Here is a 19,312-nt window from a genome sequence, read left to right as displayed (position 1 = left end):
TGGTAATGGTCAGAGGCATGCTGGGAAAATATCGAGGTTTGCACCCACATGGAGAGCTGGGTGTATCTGCACTGCACCTGGCAGCATTAACACCATTTTGTTTTCCGTCTGTGGTCCCTCTCGTTCTGCTGCATCCTTTGATTTGTCATCTCCAGTCCTCCCTCCCATCACTCCGTCTCCATCCACCATCCCTACCACTAGCATGCCTCTAACCCCAACCATCAGCACCACCACTACAAGCACAGCCAGCTCCTCCTCCTCTGGTAAGGCTTCATCTGCTTCGCTGCTTTGTTGTTTGCCATCACTCATTTTTTTAAAATGAATTACCAAATGTTTCCCTTCCCTCTGAGCTGAAAAGCCTTCAAACACAGTAAAGACCAAAAACTCAGTTCAAACACAGCGATGTTCAGGTTTGCCGTATTACTCTGGAACATTCATCTCAGTTTGACTTCACTGACATTTCATGCTAACAGATGAAGTGGTTTCTGAAACAACGTGTCCCGCCCGGAGATCGGAGGGTCACCTGTTCGATTCCTCGACCAAGCCACCACCCATATCCAATGGATATGTGTGGTGGTGAAGGACACGCGCCCCCTCCGCCTCTGCGACCATGCTTGTGTGTGCACTAGAGACGCTGGGGCAGGGGGCTGCCCAGTGAGGCGCCCGGGGAGCTGGGGTGGATCGGTGCCTTGCTCAGTGGCACCACAGCCATGGTTGCAGAGGCAGGGGAGGCGCGTCTCCTTCACCACCGTATCCATTTTTTTTTTGTCCTTGGTCGAGGGATCGAACGCACGACCCTCCGATCTCAGGCCGGGCCAAAGTCCAAAGCTCTCTTGCTGCATGCTGCCCCCCGTGTATGAATATGAATATGAAAGCTACCTGCTCACAGACTGGTGCATATTTAACATGTGTCTGTCAAGCTGACATGATATTCTATGATTGTTTACTTCCCCTATAGCTCAACAAACAACCAGCAGCACGGCAACTGTTTCATCTGCTACCACTAACAGCCCAGCTACTAACCCCACAACACATGGTAAGAGCAACAGAACTGGAGCGAAGCCACAGCTACGACAAACTAGCTTTACATACACACTGCTTAACGCTGCTGTGAGTGGCACAGGCACAGAAACCAGACAGAATCTGACTCTGGACCAGTTAATGTTCAGACCGTGCAGAGGATTAGAGTGAAAAAAAAAACAGGTCCGTATGAGGCCAAACAGCAATAACTCTGGAAAAACACGGGGTAATTTAGACATAAGTGAAATTAAATTAGATTTAACCTGGTTAAATGATAACACATACAGCTGGACATGGGATAGTGTGAACACTAAACCCCAGTACTGACGTTGGACTTTTAACACAATTCGTTTTTAGTTATTGCTTATTCTCATACAATATTAAACCGGTCATTAGTGTTCCAAACAACTCTTATGCATGATAAAAGTTTCAGTTATGTGAAATCAGGCTTAAGCAGATTTTGGGCGAGTGTGTGGAACTGGTCGGAGTCTGGGCCGTAACTGATGATGTTTCTCTATAAAGATCCAGAGCCAAAGGAAGAGAATCCTCACAACACTTTATCAGTTGATCTGTTTCGTGTTCCAGCTCTGAGATTAACCAAGTCAGGCACGTACTTTGGTAAACTGGTTACGAACCTCAGCTGAACCAGTTTTCCTATAAAATCCCATAATGCTTTGGCTTTGTAACACCTGTACAGACTTCTTTAGTTTATTTGATTGTCAGTGAAATTCAGCAGCATGTTGCATTTCTTACAGCTTTCACTGTTTCTGATATGATTACTTCTTTCACCTGAGTGAGAAATAACCAGTTGGTGTAGGTAAATAGGAAGTGGGAGCTTTGTCATTGTCTTTGATTGAAACCTGTGACCTGTACACCTCTGTACACACATTACATTAACCTGTGATTTCATAGCAGCAGGGAGACTCTGTCCCATTGGATCAGATGTTGGTGTTAACCACAGACATTGGAATTGAAAACACGTTATACTGTAAATGTGATTTTTAGATCTTTTTGCGCTCTGCTGATATTTTTAAAACCCTCGTCCTGCATCCACCAAAATGCTCAGCGCTCTGAGAATGCGTCGTCACTTGTTTTGTTTTTGACCTCCTGTTGTTTTTTCCACGAACAGTTCCAGGAACGACTCCTCTGCTGCTGTCAGTAACTACTAACCAACCAACCACTAACATAGCTGTTACTACTGCTTCCTCCGGGGGTAAGACTCTCTCGCATGCCTAGTTTTGCCACCAAGGCCTGTACGATGTGTGCGAGGATTCTCAGTCATCCAGGCCATGGTTATTCAAGAGGAGCTGAATCGAGGGTGACTGGTCGTGGTTGTAGATGCTTGAAGGCTTTTCTTTTCTCATTCAAAAAGCTTCTTCCTCGATTCAGCTCTTCTTGGAAAAGGTCTATGATAAATTCTTCTCTGGTCATTTGTGTCTTCTTATCTCTTTGTTCTTCCCCTTTGTTTTCTCATTAGGAAAAAGCGTAGTTGGTTTTAAACTTTAGGAAAGATAAATCAGCTTTCTTACACGGTTTTCACATTTATACTTTGCTGGCCTACAAGTTTCCCTGCTGCTGCTGCTGAACTAGTCATCATGTGTCGATGATATTAACAGTCAGTCAGTTGTGCTTTAATGTGTTGTGTTTCCGGTTCAGTTGAATTCTGTTTGAGTTTTTTCGTGACTATCAGCTCTGCCTGGGATATCTGCCTCTCCGGCTTCCTCTGCTTGTGGTTCTACCAATTTAATCCATAAAACAACCTACCTGCTCGTACGATTACTCCTCTGGCCTGGTTTCCTTTCACATGGTGCATAAATTGACATGATTTATTTATTGTTTCAGCATGTATTCAGTACTCATCCTTTCCTGCTATTTTTACTGCTCTGTTTTCTCTGATAAGCAAAGCAAATGAAAAACATGATCACAATCAAGTCACAGTTTTCTTACACTAACATTAGTCGGGATTAAAGAGATTTCGAAATCAAGATGTCAGGTGCTTCTGAATCTCCTTTGTGTTTTTGCTTGAAAAAGCTTTTTTAACTTTATTTGTAACCTGCTTTTTCACTGTAACCGCATCTGGTTTGATGTGCCGTGTCCTGCTGACAGCGAAGGAGGCTACAGCTTCTCCGACCACAGCTTCTGCTCCTGCTGCTCCTGGTGCTGCTGCAGTTGCTCCTCAGGAGACTGAACCTTTTGCTTCCCAGCCCAAACCTCTGGCTGCTGGTCCAGCTGCTCACCACAGAAGACTGTGGCATGTTTTTGGATTAACTGCTGCTGGATCTCCTGGACCTCTGCCCCCTCCAGCCCCCTTAAGCAGGCCTGCGGTTGTTCTCAATCCCCATGGAGGAGACTATTATATGTCCCTTGCATCCAGTCAGTCGAGTTCCCCAGCCCAAGCCCCTAGACTCTCACCTCCAGCTCTCGGTCATCCTTCTCCACCTGAATCGTCTCACTCTAGACCTTCAGGCTCCTTCCCGAGGCCCCCAGGCCATCGTCGCTCCAAGACCTCCCTCGGTTTCATCTCCACTCCTTTGATCTGGCAGGGAAGGAAGAGGCCTAGCAGAGGAAGACATGCAGCTGAAGCACCACCCAGGCTGGTGGTTCACATCACAAAACCTGCTATACCACCAGCCGAAGTCAAATCCACAGCCAGGCCTGCATACACTACACAGACGAAAGGATTCAGACACACCGCTGGGTACACACATGCACCTGGGCTGAGAAACGCAACACAAGCTTTTGGATATTTGTTGTTTTCAAGTGATCATTTACATCAATCAGCTCAACCCACATCACGACCAAAACCTTCACACGGTCCAGTTTCCAACCCTGAGTTTCCTACAACCACTGCACACTCAGAGCTCCTTCCAGAGTCCGGGGTTTCATCGTCATCGTCATCATCATCGTCACTGTTGTCATCATTGTCAGCACTTAGCAACAGAAAGAACAAACCCGTAGCGCCCCAGTGGTCACAGCTGAGCAGGAGCAGTGGAAAAAACGAAACCGTTTCCATCGGTAACCGGACAGATCCTCTGGAACTGCTGGGTGACTATGCATCAGGAACTGAGCCGTTTGTTTACGATTTGACTGATCTCACAGAGGAGGGTGGTGCCTTTACTTTGTATGAGTTTGATGCTCCCTACTCTTTGGATGAGCCGGTCACCACCCCTCCAGCCTCTAACAGCCCTGACCCCAAAACCGAACAATCACCCAACAGATCAAACCCTCACAGTGTTCTCCTTCCTGTCACACACTCAGAGAACCTCCCGAGTGGCCTCACAGTAAGCAGCGAGCTTTCTCCAACCCACTCACCGGACAGACCAATGATTCCTTCAGTGACTGTTTCTCCGACTTTTACTGAAGCTCAAACCAACCAGAGGGTTTCAAACAGCCCTAGTTCAAGTGGACAAGGGCTACAAGAGAGTTCCCACTCACAAGCTGCCCCTCAACAACTGGAAACACCGACTTTTCATCCGACACCACCTCTCCTTATTCCCTCCCTTTCATCCCTTCCTTTCATACAGCCAACACCTTCTTTGCCCACAGTGCGCCTGAGCTCCTCTGCTGTGCTCTCAGAGGAGATTTGCCCCAAACACATCATTTCCTCGTCAGTGCCACAGCAGGAGGACCGAGCACAGATATCCTATTCCTCACTTCCTTTAAACCCACTGGGCAGCGTGTATGAAACAAACATTGCTGGAAATGATGTCGAACTTCCAGCTGCCAAAAGTAGGCAGATTAAAAATTTATACACAAGTACAGACGTGTCGAGACAGATATATTCATCAGTGCACTTCGTTCTCCACAGACCCTCAGTTTCCTCCTCTCCTTCTCCTGTTTTTCCAGAAACCTGTGTTTTTAACACTTCTGCGTCTCCTCCCAACATCTCCCGCCACTCCTCATCTACCCTCGTACCTCCCACCCCCCTCTCTCCTCTTCCTTTTCTGTCAGTGTCTACTTCCTTCACCTCCTCTTGTGCCATCACTCTATCTGCTTCGTCTGTCTCCTCTACTTTACAAATTACAACCTCCCCTTCCCTTTACTCCTCTAACTCCCTCACTCCTCTCTCATCCTCTCCTCCCCTGTGGTCCACCACTGTTCCTCTTCCACCCTCCGCTGCTGCTCAGCAGCCCCCCCTCTTCCTTCCCTCCTTTCCCCAGCATGCTGAGGGAAGGCTTTCAGACAGTGTTGTTGAATCTGCTCACGTTCCAGAGTCGGATGGAGGTAGTGGGAGTTTTCAGCCTCTGTCTCTGTCCTCGAACCTTCAAAGGGACTTCAGAGTGACAACAGTTGACACAGCACCCTTGTTATCACTTCCTCTCCTTTCTAAAGCCCCATCTCAGATGCCAGTTGCTGATGATGCATCACAACCTTTCAGAAGCTGTTCACCCTCCCCCAAAGATAATCAGCTCCTTGATGCCCAGTCAGGTCCAGTATTGCATCCAGTTGGAAGTTTTTACTCCTTCAATCAAATTAATCCAACTCCCTCTGGATTATCTGTGGAGAGTTTGGCCTCCAGTTCTGTGATACTCACACCAGATTTACCCCCTCAGATGCAGCCAGCTCTGTCAGAGCTGGAGTTGTTTGACCCTCAGTTGGATTCATCAGTGTTTTTAACGCCTTCTTCTCATGCAGCCGGTCTGTCATTCAGTCAGTCAGTGGTTCATTCTGATCAAAGGGATTTGAGCGACATATATACTCAGCCAGACGAGTCGCATCCACTGACTCAGTCTAACAGTGGCTTTACGTCCTTGCCAACTGTTGGTATTTGGGCCTCTGAACGCACTCCAGCTCTGCTCCGGGCAAATATTGATGGAAGGCAAGGTTTGCACTCTGCTTCTTTGTCTGCCACTTCCTCCTCATCTTCAAATCCCTTCCTTTCAACTTGGAGTTCCCTTTTTCATCGGCTTGACAGCCTGTCGCTCACTGTATCTGTAGAGACCCGTCCTGAATCCACAGTGATGCAAGTAGCCGGGGTGACAGAGGGGATGGTGGGAGAGGATACTGCAGCGTCTTCGTCCTCGCTCTCCCTTAGTCCTGTATTTAAGAACTCTCTTTCCTTGGCTCAGACATCTTCATCTGGCTCACAAGACAGACTTACTTCCATCCTGACCTTTAACAGAGATCCATGGAGGCTGCAGCATCCAGTCTCCCGTCCACACACCAGTAACCAGGTGAACACAAACACCGCGGCTGGTGCTCATGCTAACTCACAGATGCTCACTGGCTATGGCGATGTATTTATTCACCCCACTTCCCCTTTGTCCAATCCATCTGTCATGGCTCCGACCCAGACGCTGGCACTCCACAGCAGCCTGAGTTCACAGCCTGGCACCGTAACCCCCCAGCACCCTTCAGGGCTGGATTATACGCACTGCTCAGGCTTGGCAGAGACTAACACTGAACACCCTGACCATCCGACCCACACACACAGTTCAGCACACACACAGATGCTCACGCACTTGGGCGCTCAGGCGCATACCAGCGAGTTTTTAGATGCCAGTGAGAAACTAGACGTGAGTCAGAAACCAGGGCAGGACACACAAAACGCAGAGGCACATGTTGATGTTGGGGGGCAGCAGCAGTCGCCCCACTTCATTCCCTTTGCCTGTACTCCCCATCTGCTTTTACCCTCTGTTGTGCCTTCTCTTCCTCTTGCAGCAACCCTCACACCTCCTTTTCCTTCTCTTCACCTTTCCTCTTCCTATTCTGCGATGCCTCACTCCATAACCGTCTCCTCCCTGTCTCCTTCTCTCTCTCCTGTCCTCCCCAGCTGGATGGCATTGCCAGCTGAGTCTGCCAACATGGCAGAGGCAGAAATTGGCTCCTTGTCGCCCACTCTAGTGACTGCTGGCTTCCACCAACCCACAACAATCCAATCCCCCCTGGACAACCATTTACAGCCCACCCATAGATCCACCACACACCCTGTCAGCCAGTCAGCAGAGTCAAACCAGCAGTTCATCACAGTCAGCCAATCGCTTCCTCTTAGCCACTGGCAACCCCTGGTTTCTACTGAAGTGTATGACAAGAACGAGGTTCTGCCAGAGCTTGCAAACAACTCACAAACAGTGGATTCTTCCAGGTTTATGGATGGACCTGTGTCCTCACCTGAGGCCTCAGATAATCAAACCACAGCTGGGAGACAGTCACATGTCTCTGCTTTATTTGACCCTGCAGACGTTGTTCCAAAAATCCATGTCGTGGATGAACATCACCCTGCTGTGGGACTGGCTTCTTCAGCAGTCAACACCGATGACAGTGTTACTCTGGATGTAATGCTGAATTCTGAAACAGGCCTTCAGCCTGATGAAAGTCTAAATCCAGAGGCTGGCCTGACCACTCAATCATTTCCTGTTGAAATGCAGACTACACCTCCCTGCCCCACTTCTGCACCCACGTATCAGCCTAGCTACGCAGTATTAAGACAACCCACTAGTGCTCCAGTTATTCCCCGGCACACCTCTGGCCTTAATGTTCCCTCTTCCCCAGCCACCAGATCCCCCACTAGCTCCTCTATCGATGCCCTAGATCAAGGTTTAATTTCTGGGTTTGCAGAGCTCCCACCACCTGTGAGTGACAACCACACTGCAAACACAGCGGGGTTAAAATACGCCTCCAAGTCAAATGTAACCACTGCTGTAGCACTCAAAGACTCTCGCTCTGAGCCGTTTGAAACGACAAACACCACAAAGGCTAAAAATACTACAACTCTGATGGAAAATGGGAATATGGAAGCATCTCAGAGGACTGTCACAGGCAACAAGCCAACGGCAGATCTGAATGGAGGCACAACAGCAGAGTCAAACTCGACCCTTTCAAAGCCTAGTTTGAGCTCAGGTCCAGGTGTGTGGTATCACAGTGGGAATCAGAGCTTGGAGGTATTTATGAACGGGGCCACGAGCGCAGACCACAGTGACAGTGATGTCAAAGATGTCCCTCTCTCCCCTACTCTACCTGTGGTCACCGGTGGCAACCGTTTTGTAACCACAAACAACTCCTCAACAACGCCACTAAAAGCAGTCGGTGTCGGCAGCGGCGGCCTTAAGAAGGTCACAGTTCGACCTACCCGTGGATCCCCCTCTCTGGATCTAACTGCCAAACCCGCGTTGCCATGCCAATGTAAACAACGCTTTCATTTTACATGTCTGTGTGGACTGTCATCGGGGAACAGTATGTCATGCAGTAACAAAAAACTGTAGACGTAGAGAAAAAACAATCATCTGTAATAACAGTAGCATGCACGGGAAATTCTTTCATTATAGTAACTTGTATTAAGTCTTAAAGCCTTTATCTGTTTAAATCAGGTAAATGTGTTTAACTTAAGGAAACTTACTGAATCACGTGACGTGTTCTTGTAGATTGAAATATACACTATATGGACAAAAGGTGGCTGTAAAAGTGTCCACAGACTTCTGGCCATATAGTGCGTTATAGCTTGATTCAAAACAAAAATCCTGAAGCTTGTTGAGAAGCGATGGACATTAGCAACCAAAGCAAACAATGGATTTTAAGACTGAATACATGATTAAATGATTTCTTACGGTGGCTGGGTTTAGCAGTTTAGCATCTGAACAGCTATCAGCTAACATCAGTGATTACACTCAGTACTTTGTTCACTGTAGTGGTAGAAAGTGCACAGCTGTCAATCAGGTGACTGGGTTGGATCCCTCAGGTATCGGAGGCCGCTGATCGGTGTGTGGTGATTCTGGTTCATGTGTATGATGTTAACCTGAGCTGTAGCTGTCCAGTCGGACTGTAGTGTTTAGCCTGGTACTTGTAGTTCAAACAAATGGATTGTAGTGCACTGTTCTTGCTCCGCCTCACTCTCCCTCCTCTCTTTATTTGCTTTTCTTTTTCTTTAATCTGTCCATCATTACAGTATCCACTATCAAGACTCTTTCTCTCCTCGTTTTCTTTTTATGTATAAATCTACATCCACTCTTGATTTCTTTCTTTCTCTGTTCCTCTCGGAGTTTTTCAACCCATCCAGCTTCTTGGTGGAGGCGTCCTGCTCTGCTGCTTGTTCGGAGAGTAACAGTCTGAAACGACCAGCTGCTGGTCTGCAGTTTGCAGGGTCTCCCACCAGAACTGATGGAGCAGGGTTCTTCCTAACTGTTCAGTAGCATTTACTAACAATAATAGATACTGGACGGACACCTAGTGGCCAATGTGAAGCATAGCAGGAGAGCTGAGGTCCCTAAAAGTGCCTTATTCCACAGAAAAAATGTCCCAAACAGAAGCTTTGTTTGAGACACGCTGTGTGTCTGCTGTGGGGGAACTCATACTTTACTTCAGATAGAAAATAAAAACTTCAGTAAGTATGAATGACTGATGAAAGGTCAGAGAGTTTGATCTAAAAACTGAAACACTACAGATGAAAGAAAATGAATGTTAAAGTAAATTAAGTAAATGAAGTTGAGCCTAAACTGATGTGTCTGTTTTTTCCAGTCTGTTTTAGAAATAACAGAAGATCAACATAAACTAAACTAACTAACTAGACTCAAACTAAAATAAATGTCGAGGACACCACAGATCACTTTATGGTGTTTGCTTATTAAATATTTTTGAGAATAGAATCATTAGTTTTTTTAATGTTTTTATTAAACGTATTATTTCCCTAAATGTAGTGAATGTCCTTTCCTCACACGTGTGAGAGGTAAATGTGTGAGGCTGCAGGCACACGCGTGTTGAATGACACGGTGGAAAAGCGGCTGCAGCCACAGAAACCTCCTCCTGCAGCTTCTTCTGATTCCCGACACATTCAGATTGATCCCATTCACTAAGAAAGGGAAGCATAATGTCTGCTCTCCCTCCTCTCTGCTGTTTTTATCTGTTAGGCAGCACATTCCTCTTCATCATTTTACTCTGGAAAATTGGATTTTTACATAACTTGATTAGCTTCAACCACTCGATTCATCTCCTGCTATGCGGCACAGGCACAAAGAAAGTTCCATTATATGTGTGAGACAGCCTGTGCCACACTGAGTCTGAAGTATTGCTTCCTCTTTCTTTCCTCCCACCTTCGTTTGCAGAGGAGTTGTTCTACCGGATTTCTTTTGTGGTGGATGACGGGGCCTCGGCGCTGACCCACAGTGATGTCGAGCGAGCTGTGGCTCTCTGGGTAAGATGGGTCCAGCCACACAGTGAACCTCTGGCCTTTGGGGCCCCTGAGGGTCTGCAGCCGTGGGCGCTAATCAAGCCTCGCTCAGGTGTACGACGACGTAAACCTGAAAACGGCAGCAGGTCCTTTAAATATTTATCAGCCTGTTACAGACTCATTGTTTATGAGATCAAATCATCCAAGAGTAATAACGATGGTGCTCGGTTCCACCTGACACACAGAAAAAACAAAGATGAACACATGAATAACGATAAATAAACCATTAAGAACTCACGATCCACTGAGTCATTAGTGAAAAACATGAGTCTTCAGATGGAGCTGCTTTGCATATTTAATTCATGTGCTGCTTTCCTCTTCCAGATTAATCAGACGTTTCAGAACTGGACCCACTCAGTCTCCATAGCCAACATCAGGTAACTGCACAGGTTTATCAGCTGAAGGCCAAACTGTGCGTGATGCTGCTTTTTACTGCTTGTTGCTGGGTAGATTTGACCTGGTGGGTAAAATCACAGTTTTCTCACCTCTCCTCTCTCCAGTGTCCAGACCGGAGGAAGCCCGACAAGGTAAACGGATCACATTTGACGCTGTCCCCCTCAGATGTGGAGTCTCTCTGCTTTGTGTCTGTCTCAGCGTGTTTTTAGCGTGTTTCAGGTTTCAGATCTCTGCGTCTGCACTGTCAGCTGCTTATTTCAGGTTTGTTTTATCTCCAGTTACACATGTCAGGCCCTGCTGGTTTATCGTTACATCACCAATGAGAGTCTGGGGGATGTTGCTGTGTCTCACTGGCTGTCCAGCAGAGATGGACAAATGAGTGACGGACTGCAGATCCGGCCGTCCTCTGTGGACGTCAGATTGATTGGTGAGTTTTTGTGTCTGTTTTAGTGGAAGAGAAAATTCTCTTTTCAGATGAGTCTGAACTGATCTCAGTTTTTAGCCGAGGCCGACAGACGGTCAACAGACGTCTGTCCATGGGTCCACCACTTTCCTCCAGACTGAAATGTCTCAGCAGCCTGTCTGTCTTTCCCTCTGAAACAACTGTTTCCTCTTTCCACTGCTGATAGAAAACTGTCCGGAGGAGAATCCTGTTCACTACCGCTGGCCTGAGAGCAGACCCACCGTCACCCAGACCCTGCCCTGCTTCCCCAACAAGAACCAGTGGACATCCAGGACCTGGTAACACACACACATACACACACACATACACATACACATACACACACACACACACAATGTAAAACATGCTGACATTTTATTTTTGTTTGTTTTATTTTTTAGATTTTCACACACACGTTCACGCCTTGCTCCCGTCTCCCTCTTTTTTTATCCATAGTATGATCAGTTTTCAGAACTACTCATCCTACTGGTCAGACGCAGACCTCAGCAACTGCACGAGCATCGACACCATCGAGGTGTCCGAAGGTACGCTGAGCCACCGGCCAATCAGGTGCTGAGACAGACACAGGTGGACACAGACAGAGGGCAGATGCTAAAGAAAAACAAGTGGATCTAAAGGTGGAAAAGGTCAAATGTAACAAAGTTAAGAAGCAGGACAGACAGATGGTGAAGGTGTTATTTATCATCACTGATGCTTTAGTGTGTAAGGCTCATGTTCATGTTGCAGCTGGTTGTGTAACAGCGTGTCGCAGAGGCACAGAGATGCTGAAGTAAAACTCACTTGTTGTGTGTTTGTTGTGCAGAAAACGCAGCCGATGTGGCGAAGCAGCTCAGCGACATCACAGAGAACGAGCTGTCCAGTCACGAGGTGGGAGTCTGAACTGGTCTGAGCGAGTGGGCCGTGCTCTGCGCTGGCATCCTGTGCACACAGGAAGTGACCTCCTCTTCCTCTCCTCCGCTTCTCTGCAGGTGTCCCAAGTGGTGACAAAGGTGAAGGAGCTGGTGAACGTGGCCAAGATCAACACCACGTTAGCCTCCGCCGTCGTCACCATCATCTCCAACGTCATGACCAGCTCTGAGACGGCGCTGGCTGCCACGTCTGAGAAGTACGCCCCGTAACCACGAACTGTCTTTACTCTGCTATACTCTACTGAGCTGTACTCTACTGTTCTCTACTGTCTTTTACTGTACTCTGTGCCCCACTCCCCCCTCAGAGCTCTGAAGGCAGTGGACGAGCTGGTTCAGAAGATCGAGTTCGAGGGCCCGTCTGTCAGCATCACCTCCAAACACCTGGCTTTGGGGATATCGGCCCTGAACACCACCGTGTTCAACGGGACGTCCTTCAGCGCCTTCAGACCTGCGAACACCAGTAACCCACAGGTGAAACACAGCCGTCAAAGCTTCGTCCTCCTTTATTTGGAAGACTCACAGCTACAGCCTGAGCCAAATCAAAAGGTTTCTGAAAAGTTGTGAAATCTCTTTGAATTTACTTTGAGTATCGATTGTTTCCTCCCCTCTCCTCCCCCCTCCCCCCCCCTACCCCCTCTCAGATTGATTTTAAATCGGAGACAGTTAACCCTTTAGCTCAGGTCACCCTCCCTGCCTCTCTGCTGTCCAACGTGTCTCTGAGTGAGTCCGACAGATCGTCTCTGTCCAGGATCAACTTCATGTTCTTCAGCAAAACCAACCTCTTCCAGGTGAGTACGGTCTGCCTCAGATCAGGCGTACGAACAGACCTGCGATGCTCAGAGAGCTGTTCACTGATTTTCTTGGGATGTTTTTCCAGAAAGAGCAGGACGGTCGCTCTTTAAACAGCTATGTGGTGGCCAGCAGCGTGGGCAACTTCTCCATCAGTGGCCTGAAGAATCCGGTGGAGATTGAGATTGTTCACCTCTCTGAACAGGTATGTTTACAGGCATGTTTACAGGTATGTTTACAGGCATGTTTACAGGTATGTTTACAGGTATGTTTACAGGCATGTTTACAGGTATGTTTACAGGTATGTTTACAGGTATGTTTACAGGTATGTTTGCTCTGTCAGCTTAGCTGCAGTTTTAGCACAGCACAGGTTTAAACCTGGAACAAAATCACGAGGGTTGTGTTTTGGTAAATTCTGTCTCTGTGATCTGTTGTTGAAGCTGAGTGAACTTGATGCTGTGTGATTTCTCTTCTTTCCCGGCAGCCCTCCATAAATCCCGTCTGCGTGTTCTGGGACTTCAGCATGAACAGTAAGTCTGTGTGCGTCTGTCGTCACATCACTCTGAACGTTTCAGGTTCATCGTGGGTTCTCAGGTCCACGTGGAACCGTTCAGCCTTTTGCAAGGATCTGCTGCCGTCTGTTACAGTTTCATCCAAGTTCTCGTTCTGTCAGCTCCGTCTCATCGGGGATTCTCATGGTTGTAGTTTGACACATTCATTGCTTGTTCTAAATGACTGTTTCAGTGTATTTGTCAGTGGTTCAGACCAAATGGAGTTAAATCTGCAGATCTGTGAAACAACATGATTTGTGAAGCCTTATCTCAGTATCGTCACGTTGTGCGTTGTCATGTGAGCAGCTGCCGTCAGGAAAAAAAACTGATGAGGCCGTGGTGAATAACAACAGTACAGCCTGACTTCAATAACTGTTTCCTCAGCGACATGGTGTGTACTGTAGGTGACTGTAATGTAATAACTCTGTGTGGCCACTAGATGGTAGAGGAGGATGGAACAGAGACGGCTGCTTCGTGTCCGAGGAATCCACCAGCAACAGAACCATCTGTTTCTGTGACCACCTGACACACTTTGGCATCCTCATGGTAAGATGTGTGTGTGTGTGTGTGTGTGTGTGTGTGTGTGTGTGTGTGTGTGTGTGTGTGTGTGTGTGTGTGTGTGTGTGTGTGTGTGATGTAAATGACAGGACAGAGGATGATGAGTAAACACTTCTTCTTTCTCACGTGTTCAGCCTGGTTCTTGTTCCTGTGTCCTTGTCTTCTGAACTCCGTGAGTGACTCTGACATGATCATATTCTTTGCTTGGTTTCTCTCTGTCTCCGTCTCCAGGACATATCTGGAGTTTCAGCTCACATAGATTCAAGGAACAACAAGATTCTGACCTTCATCACCTACATCGGCTGCGGCATCTCGGCCATCTTCTCCGCAGCCACGCTGCTCACCTACATCGCCTTCGAGTGAGTCTGGTCTTCAGCTGCAGGACTGACTGTTCGGTCTGTGCACAGCGGTTCACGGTTACATCCCACAGGATGGAGTTCAGCGTTTGTTTCTTTACTGTCTGATCGTGTTTGCGTGCTGACGGAGAATTTCATGTTTCCTTTGTAGGGTTTGAGTAAAGGTAGAAAAATAACAGTGACACTGGCAGTGACACAGGCCTGAACCTTCTGATCCAGAGAATCATTTCCTGTGTCCTCCTACACTCTGCCCTCTCTGTGAACTCACCTTCACTACATAGGATAAATATTTCTGTCAGTGTTTTACTTCCCTCATAAAGCCGCTCAGGACCCTCAGCTCAAACTCTGAATCCATGGGAGCAGTGAGAGAAACATGAGAACGTGTCTGAGCTGCTCCGTGTGGAGAAGCTGTGGGGAGGAGTTGTTCAGGGTTTCATCTTTTTTTCTCTTCCCTCTCCCACTCACAGAAAACTTCGACGTGACTACCCGTCCAAGATCCTGATGAACCTCAGCACATCCTTACTGCTGCTGAACATGGTCTTTCTGTTGGACGGCTGGTTGGCCAGTCTGGAAACCGATTGGTTGTGCTTGTCCGTGGCCGTCTTCCTGCACTACTTCCTGCTGACCTCCTTCACCTGGATGGGGTTGGAGTCCATCCACATGTACATCGCTCTGGTCAAAGTCTTTAACACCTATATTCGCCGATACATCCTCAAGTTCTGCATCGTGGGATGGGGTGAGGGGCCAGAGTTCGGCTTGTCTGTTATTATAAAAGCATTTTATCTGCTTCGTTCAGGGAAAAGAAAACTGTGTGTGTGTGTGTGTGTGTGTGTGTGTGTGTGTGTGTGTGTGTGTGTGTGTGTGTGTGTGTGTGTGTGTGTGTGTGCGTGTGTGTGTGTGTGTGCGTGTGTGTGTTGCTCCAGGTCTCCCTGCCATGCTGGTGGGGATTGTTCTGGCGGTGGATAAAAAGTCTTATGGACTGCAGAAGTACGGGACAGGAGAGTCGGGGGAGGGATCCTCAGAGTTGTGAGTGATAAACCTGGTGTCTCTGAACCTTCAACCTAAACTTAAGATCTGGTCTCAGTTCAGTTTGTCTCTGTTGATCTGATCTGATCTGATCTGAGGTCAGAATGATCCGGATCTTTGCAGGAGTTTAATTAATCAGGACTGAAAATAAATCTCATTCTAGAGCTCAGTGAGTCCAGCTAACTGCTGCGTGTGTGTCTGCGTGTGTGTCTGCGTGTGTGTCTGTGTGTGTGTCTGTGTGTGTGTCTGCGTGTGTGTCTGTGTGTGTCTGTGTGTGTGTGTCTGTGTGTGTCTGCGTGTGTGTCTGTGTGTGTGTCTGCGTGTGTGTCTGTGTGTGTCTGCGTGTGTGTCTGCGTGTGTGTCTGTGTGTGTCTGTGTGTGTGTGTCTGTGTGTGTCTGTGTGTGTGTGTCTGTGTGTGTCTGCGTGTGTGTCTGTGTGTGTCTGCGTGTGTGTCTGTGTGTGTCTGTGTGTGTCTGCGTGTGTGTCTGTGTGTGTCTGTGTGTGTGTGTCTGTGTGTGTCTGCGTGTGTGTCTGTGTGTGTCTGCGTGTGTGTGTGTGTGTGTGTCTGTGTGTCTGTGTCTGCGTGTGTGTCTGTGTGTGTGTGTGTGTCTGTGTGCGTCCTCCCTCTCCTCAGCTGTTGGATCCAGAACTCGGTCGTCTTCTACACCACCTGCGTTGGTTACTTCTGTGTGGTGTTTCTGCTCAACGTGGCCATGTTCATCGTGGTGATGCTGCAGATCTGCGGCCGCAACGGCAAACGCAGCAACCGCACGCTCCGAGAGGAGGTCTGTGATCCGGCTCACCCAGTCGCACCACGATCAGATGAATGTAGTTACCTCTGACCTCCGTATGACAGATGTCAGAGTTCTCGCTCTGCGGTGCCAGTGATCACTCACCTGATGAAAACACAGGAACATGTGCGCAGCAGCCGCTGATGCCCGACACATCACTGCACTGTCACACTGAATCGGTCACATGAGCGAACGTGGCCCACGGTTACGTTACAAAGCCGACATAGAAACAGAGGAAAGAAAGACAAACACAACAACTTAACAACAGAATGAAGGATGTGCATTAAAACATTAAACTTTAAACACACGTGTTCTGCTGTGATCCAGGTTCTACGAAACCTGCGGAGCGTCATCAGCCTCACCTTCCTGCTGGGTATGACGTGGGGCTTCGCTCTGTTCGCCTGGGGACCCGTCAGCCTCGCCTTCATGTACCTCTTCACCATCTTCAACTCACTGCAAGGTGCAGTAACACACACTGACCCACACTGACCCACTGCAGGCAGTCGGTTAATGAGACCTCGGGTCTGAATGTCTCCTGGACCTGAACTTTATCTCGATCAGGATTCAGGTCTCAGATCTCACATCGTTTAGAACTGAACATTTTAATGAGCAACGTCTCTTTTTCCAGCTCCTAGAAAACAACAAGCATCTACAAGTTTTATTGGCAATATTTAAACTGTAATATGTGATTTATAAAATTGTAAAATGGTGATTCAGACTTTTCCAACGTGCCGTAAACAGCAGCTCACAGACAGATGGTGTTTATTTACAGGTTTCACAGAGAGTTTAAGGAAAATGAAGATGAAGCACAGTGTGTTTTTGTTTGTGTGTTTGTTTGATTGTCCTTGTCCTGCTCTTGGTCCTGTGTTGTATCCACTGAGACTGTGGACAATGATAAACAGTTGGGTAAAGGATCATCGTCTCCGTCTCATCACGCTTCTTTTCACCTTCCTCCAGGTCTGTTCATTTTCATCTTCCACTGCGCCCTGAAAGAAAATGTCCAGAAGCAGTGGAGGAGATACCTCTGCTGCGGCCGCTTCAAGCTGTCAGATAACTCAGGTATCTGTCTGTCTACTTGTGTGTCTCTCTGTCTGTCTCAGGTCCATCTCAGTGTTCTCAGTAGAACACCAGAGCTAATTCACGTCCCTCCACAGGAGTCGAGTCAGATCTGTCTGCTGGAGTCCTGCCAGATTCCCACAGCGGCAGAAAAAACATTTTATTAAAGTATAAAACCTAAGTCATCTCGGCTTTGCAGCTAATAAAAAAAAGATAAAACGGGGTTGTCTCAGGAAGACCAGGAAGTCCTCCAGGTCTCGGTCTGTGTATGTCCTGTACTGCTGCCATTTCATTTTTAAGAAGGTAGATGCGTCTGAGCACTTCCTTTATGTAACTGGCAGATTCACAGCAGAGGATCCGTGTTTGTGAAACCCTCAGAAACCGGGATCATGAACGCAGCGTTGGTGTTTGTGTGCTTCATGCCGGCTGATGTACGGACAGAGCTGATGTGTCTTCGTCTCATCAGTCTGTCCGTCGTCTGTCCATCGTGAAGTGACCAGTGATCACTGAAATTTTACTCTCTGGACATTCGTGTTCCCCAGAGGATGAACTGTCGTAACTTTAGTGATCCTCTGACTCTTCATGTAGCGCCACCATCAGGTCAACGTTTGAGCTGAATACCTGCAGAACGCGTGGAGCTCCCATCATCCTCAGCGGCACTTGTGTTTCCTGCTAATTAGCAAATGTTAGCATGCTGACATGTTAAAGTGATGATGAACATCAGCATGTTAGCATTGTCACTGTTAGCATTTAGCTCAAAGCACCACTGTGCAGCCTCTCAGAGCTGCTAGCACCGCTACAAAGGTGTAAAGCATGAAAGAGGGCAGGAGTCTGAACTGAGATCAGATCGATCAGGAGGTATTGATTAGGATTTTAATTGCTGGCGTCTCTGTTGCAGACTGGAGTAAGACAGCCACCAACAACACGAAGAAGGTGAGCTCAGACAACCTGGGCAAGTCTCTGTCCTCCAGCTCCTTCGGCTCCAGCACCGCCAACTGGACCTCCAAAGCTAAAGCTACGCTCAACCCCTTCACCAAACGGCACAGTAACACAGGTGAGACACACACACACACACAAAAAAAAACAAGGAGATGAATGAGAGACAGAGGAAACAGTTATTTAAAAAGATAAAGACAAAACAAAGAGATGAAAAACATCCAGAGAGAAAATTACGATTCGTTTGAAAAGAAAAACATGGTGGACCGTGTTTCCACAGCTCGTCTCATTTATCTGTGAGAAAACTCATCATCCTGTTTGTCTGATCTGCTACCATGAAGATTATTCTCTGGAAATGTAGATGTGTAATAATCAGGTTTTCATGCAGACTCGAACATTTTTATTAAAAAATGAACCGTTTGTAATTTCTGTTTGGACATTTTGTCGGTAAATTTGAAAAAAAGCAGAATTACATTTTCTTTTTGACCTCACCTGCGATGTTGCTGTTGCTGGGCAGTCCCAGGTGTTTATGGGAAGCATTAACCAGGAGGAGGTTTCACAGCTCTGTGGCGTCGCCACGCTTCAGTCAGTGTGTGACCCTGTGACCCTCCAGCTACAGACCGCTTCTTTTCTCCTTCTGTGGTTTTATAGTGAGGCTGCATGTAAACACGATTCCTGTTCAGGTTCGCTGTCCTTCGGTTGTCTCTGTGGGGGGGCTGAGTAAAATCCTCTCACCTGATGTTTACTGATGTGTCTGCCTCTGTGTTTGGTGTGTAGAAAGCTCTTCCAACCAATAGCAGGAGTGGAGGACCGACGGAGGTAAAGCTGATTGGCTGATTGACTCCCTGCTTCCATCATGTGATCCGCTCTGTGTTTCCCAAAATGCTTGTGATCAAAGTGGATCTGGAAGCTGAAATTCAAACATTTGATGATTTGAATTCTGGACACGAAAAAAAATCTCAAAGTTTAAGACTTTGCCAGCAGACGTTTTGGGAAAGCAGACACCGTGTGTTGTGATTGGCTGGTCACTGTGATGTCACACAAGTTCACGCCATCTTGTTCCTCGCCTGAGACACACTGAGCGGGTGGAGGTCCGTTTTCACCCCATTGACACGCGAGTAAAATTACAGCTGCACCCACCCAGAGTGCCCCAGGCTGCAGGAACAAGCACGCCACAGCAGGCTGCATCCAAGCTAACCTCCGCCTCATTTAACTGTGATGTGTTTGGACCTTTGGTAAGAGCAGAGTAACAACAGGCTAACACTGTGGTTCACACTGGAGTCGGTAACTGATGGAATAAT

At 47.6% G+C, this 19,312-nt stretch overlaps 1 protein-coding gene across 6 annotated transcripts in view; it reads left to right on the top strand.

The window, feature by feature from the left end:
* The window catches only part of adgrg6 (adhesion G protein-coupled receptor G6), a 61,344-nt gene that overhangs the window by 28,844 nt on the left and 13,188 nt on the right, over positions 1–19,312 (top strand). For 3 of the 6 annotated variants that reach the window (XM_041064105.1, XM_041064103.1, XM_041064102.1), the window contains 20 exons: positions 10,056–10,144; positions 10,505–10,557; positions 10,681–10,707; positions 10,855–11,003; positions 11,206–11,317; positions 11,475–11,563; positions 11,842–11,906; positions 12,008–12,144; positions 12,253–12,418; positions 12,589–12,735; positions 12,825–12,941; positions 13,221–13,266; positions 13,727–13,833; positions 14,077–14,204; positions 14,669–14,937; positions 15,125–15,227; positions 15,863–16,013; positions 16,347–16,479; positions 16,977–17,078; positions 17,974–18,129. In XM_041064105.1, coding sequence (XP_040920039.1) covers positions 10,056–10,144; positions 10,505–10,557; positions 10,681–10,707; positions 10,855–11,003; positions 11,206–11,317; positions 11,475–11,563; positions 11,842–11,906; positions 12,008–12,144; positions 12,253–12,418; positions 12,589–12,735; positions 12,825–12,941; positions 13,221–13,266; positions 13,727–13,833; positions 14,077–14,204; positions 14,669–14,937; positions 15,125–15,227; positions 15,863–16,013; positions 16,347–16,479; positions 16,977–17,078; positions 17,974–18,129 — 2,346 coding nt within the window. Of the gene's footprint in view, positions 1–155; positions 264–958; positions 1,037–2,149; positions 2,234–10,055; positions 10,145–10,504; positions 10,558–10,680; positions 10,708–10,854; positions 11,004–11,205; positions 11,318–11,474; positions 11,564–11,841; positions 11,907–12,007; positions 12,145–12,252; positions 12,419–12,588; positions 12,736–12,824; positions 12,942–13,220; positions 13,267–13,726; positions 13,834–14,076; positions 14,205–14,668; positions 14,938–15,124; positions 15,228–15,862; positions 16,014–16,346; positions 16,480–16,976; positions 17,079–17,973; positions 18,130–18,788; positions 18,831–19,312 lie in introns of all 6 variants that reach the window. The other 3 variants (XM_041064104.1, XM_041064100.1, XM_041064101.1) reach the window with 2 other exon arrangements.

This window comes from Toxotes jaculatrix, chromosome 19, assembly GCF_017976425.1.
Source record: "Toxotes jaculatrix isolate fToxJac2 chromosome 19, fToxJac2.pri, whole genome shotgun sequence".
Lineage (NCBI taxonomy): Eukaryota > Metazoa > Chordata > Actinopteri > Toxotidae > Toxotes > Toxotes jaculatrix.
The sequence above is the reverse complement of the archived record's forward strand: the minus strand, read 5'-3'. Positions and strand labels throughout refer to the sequence as shown.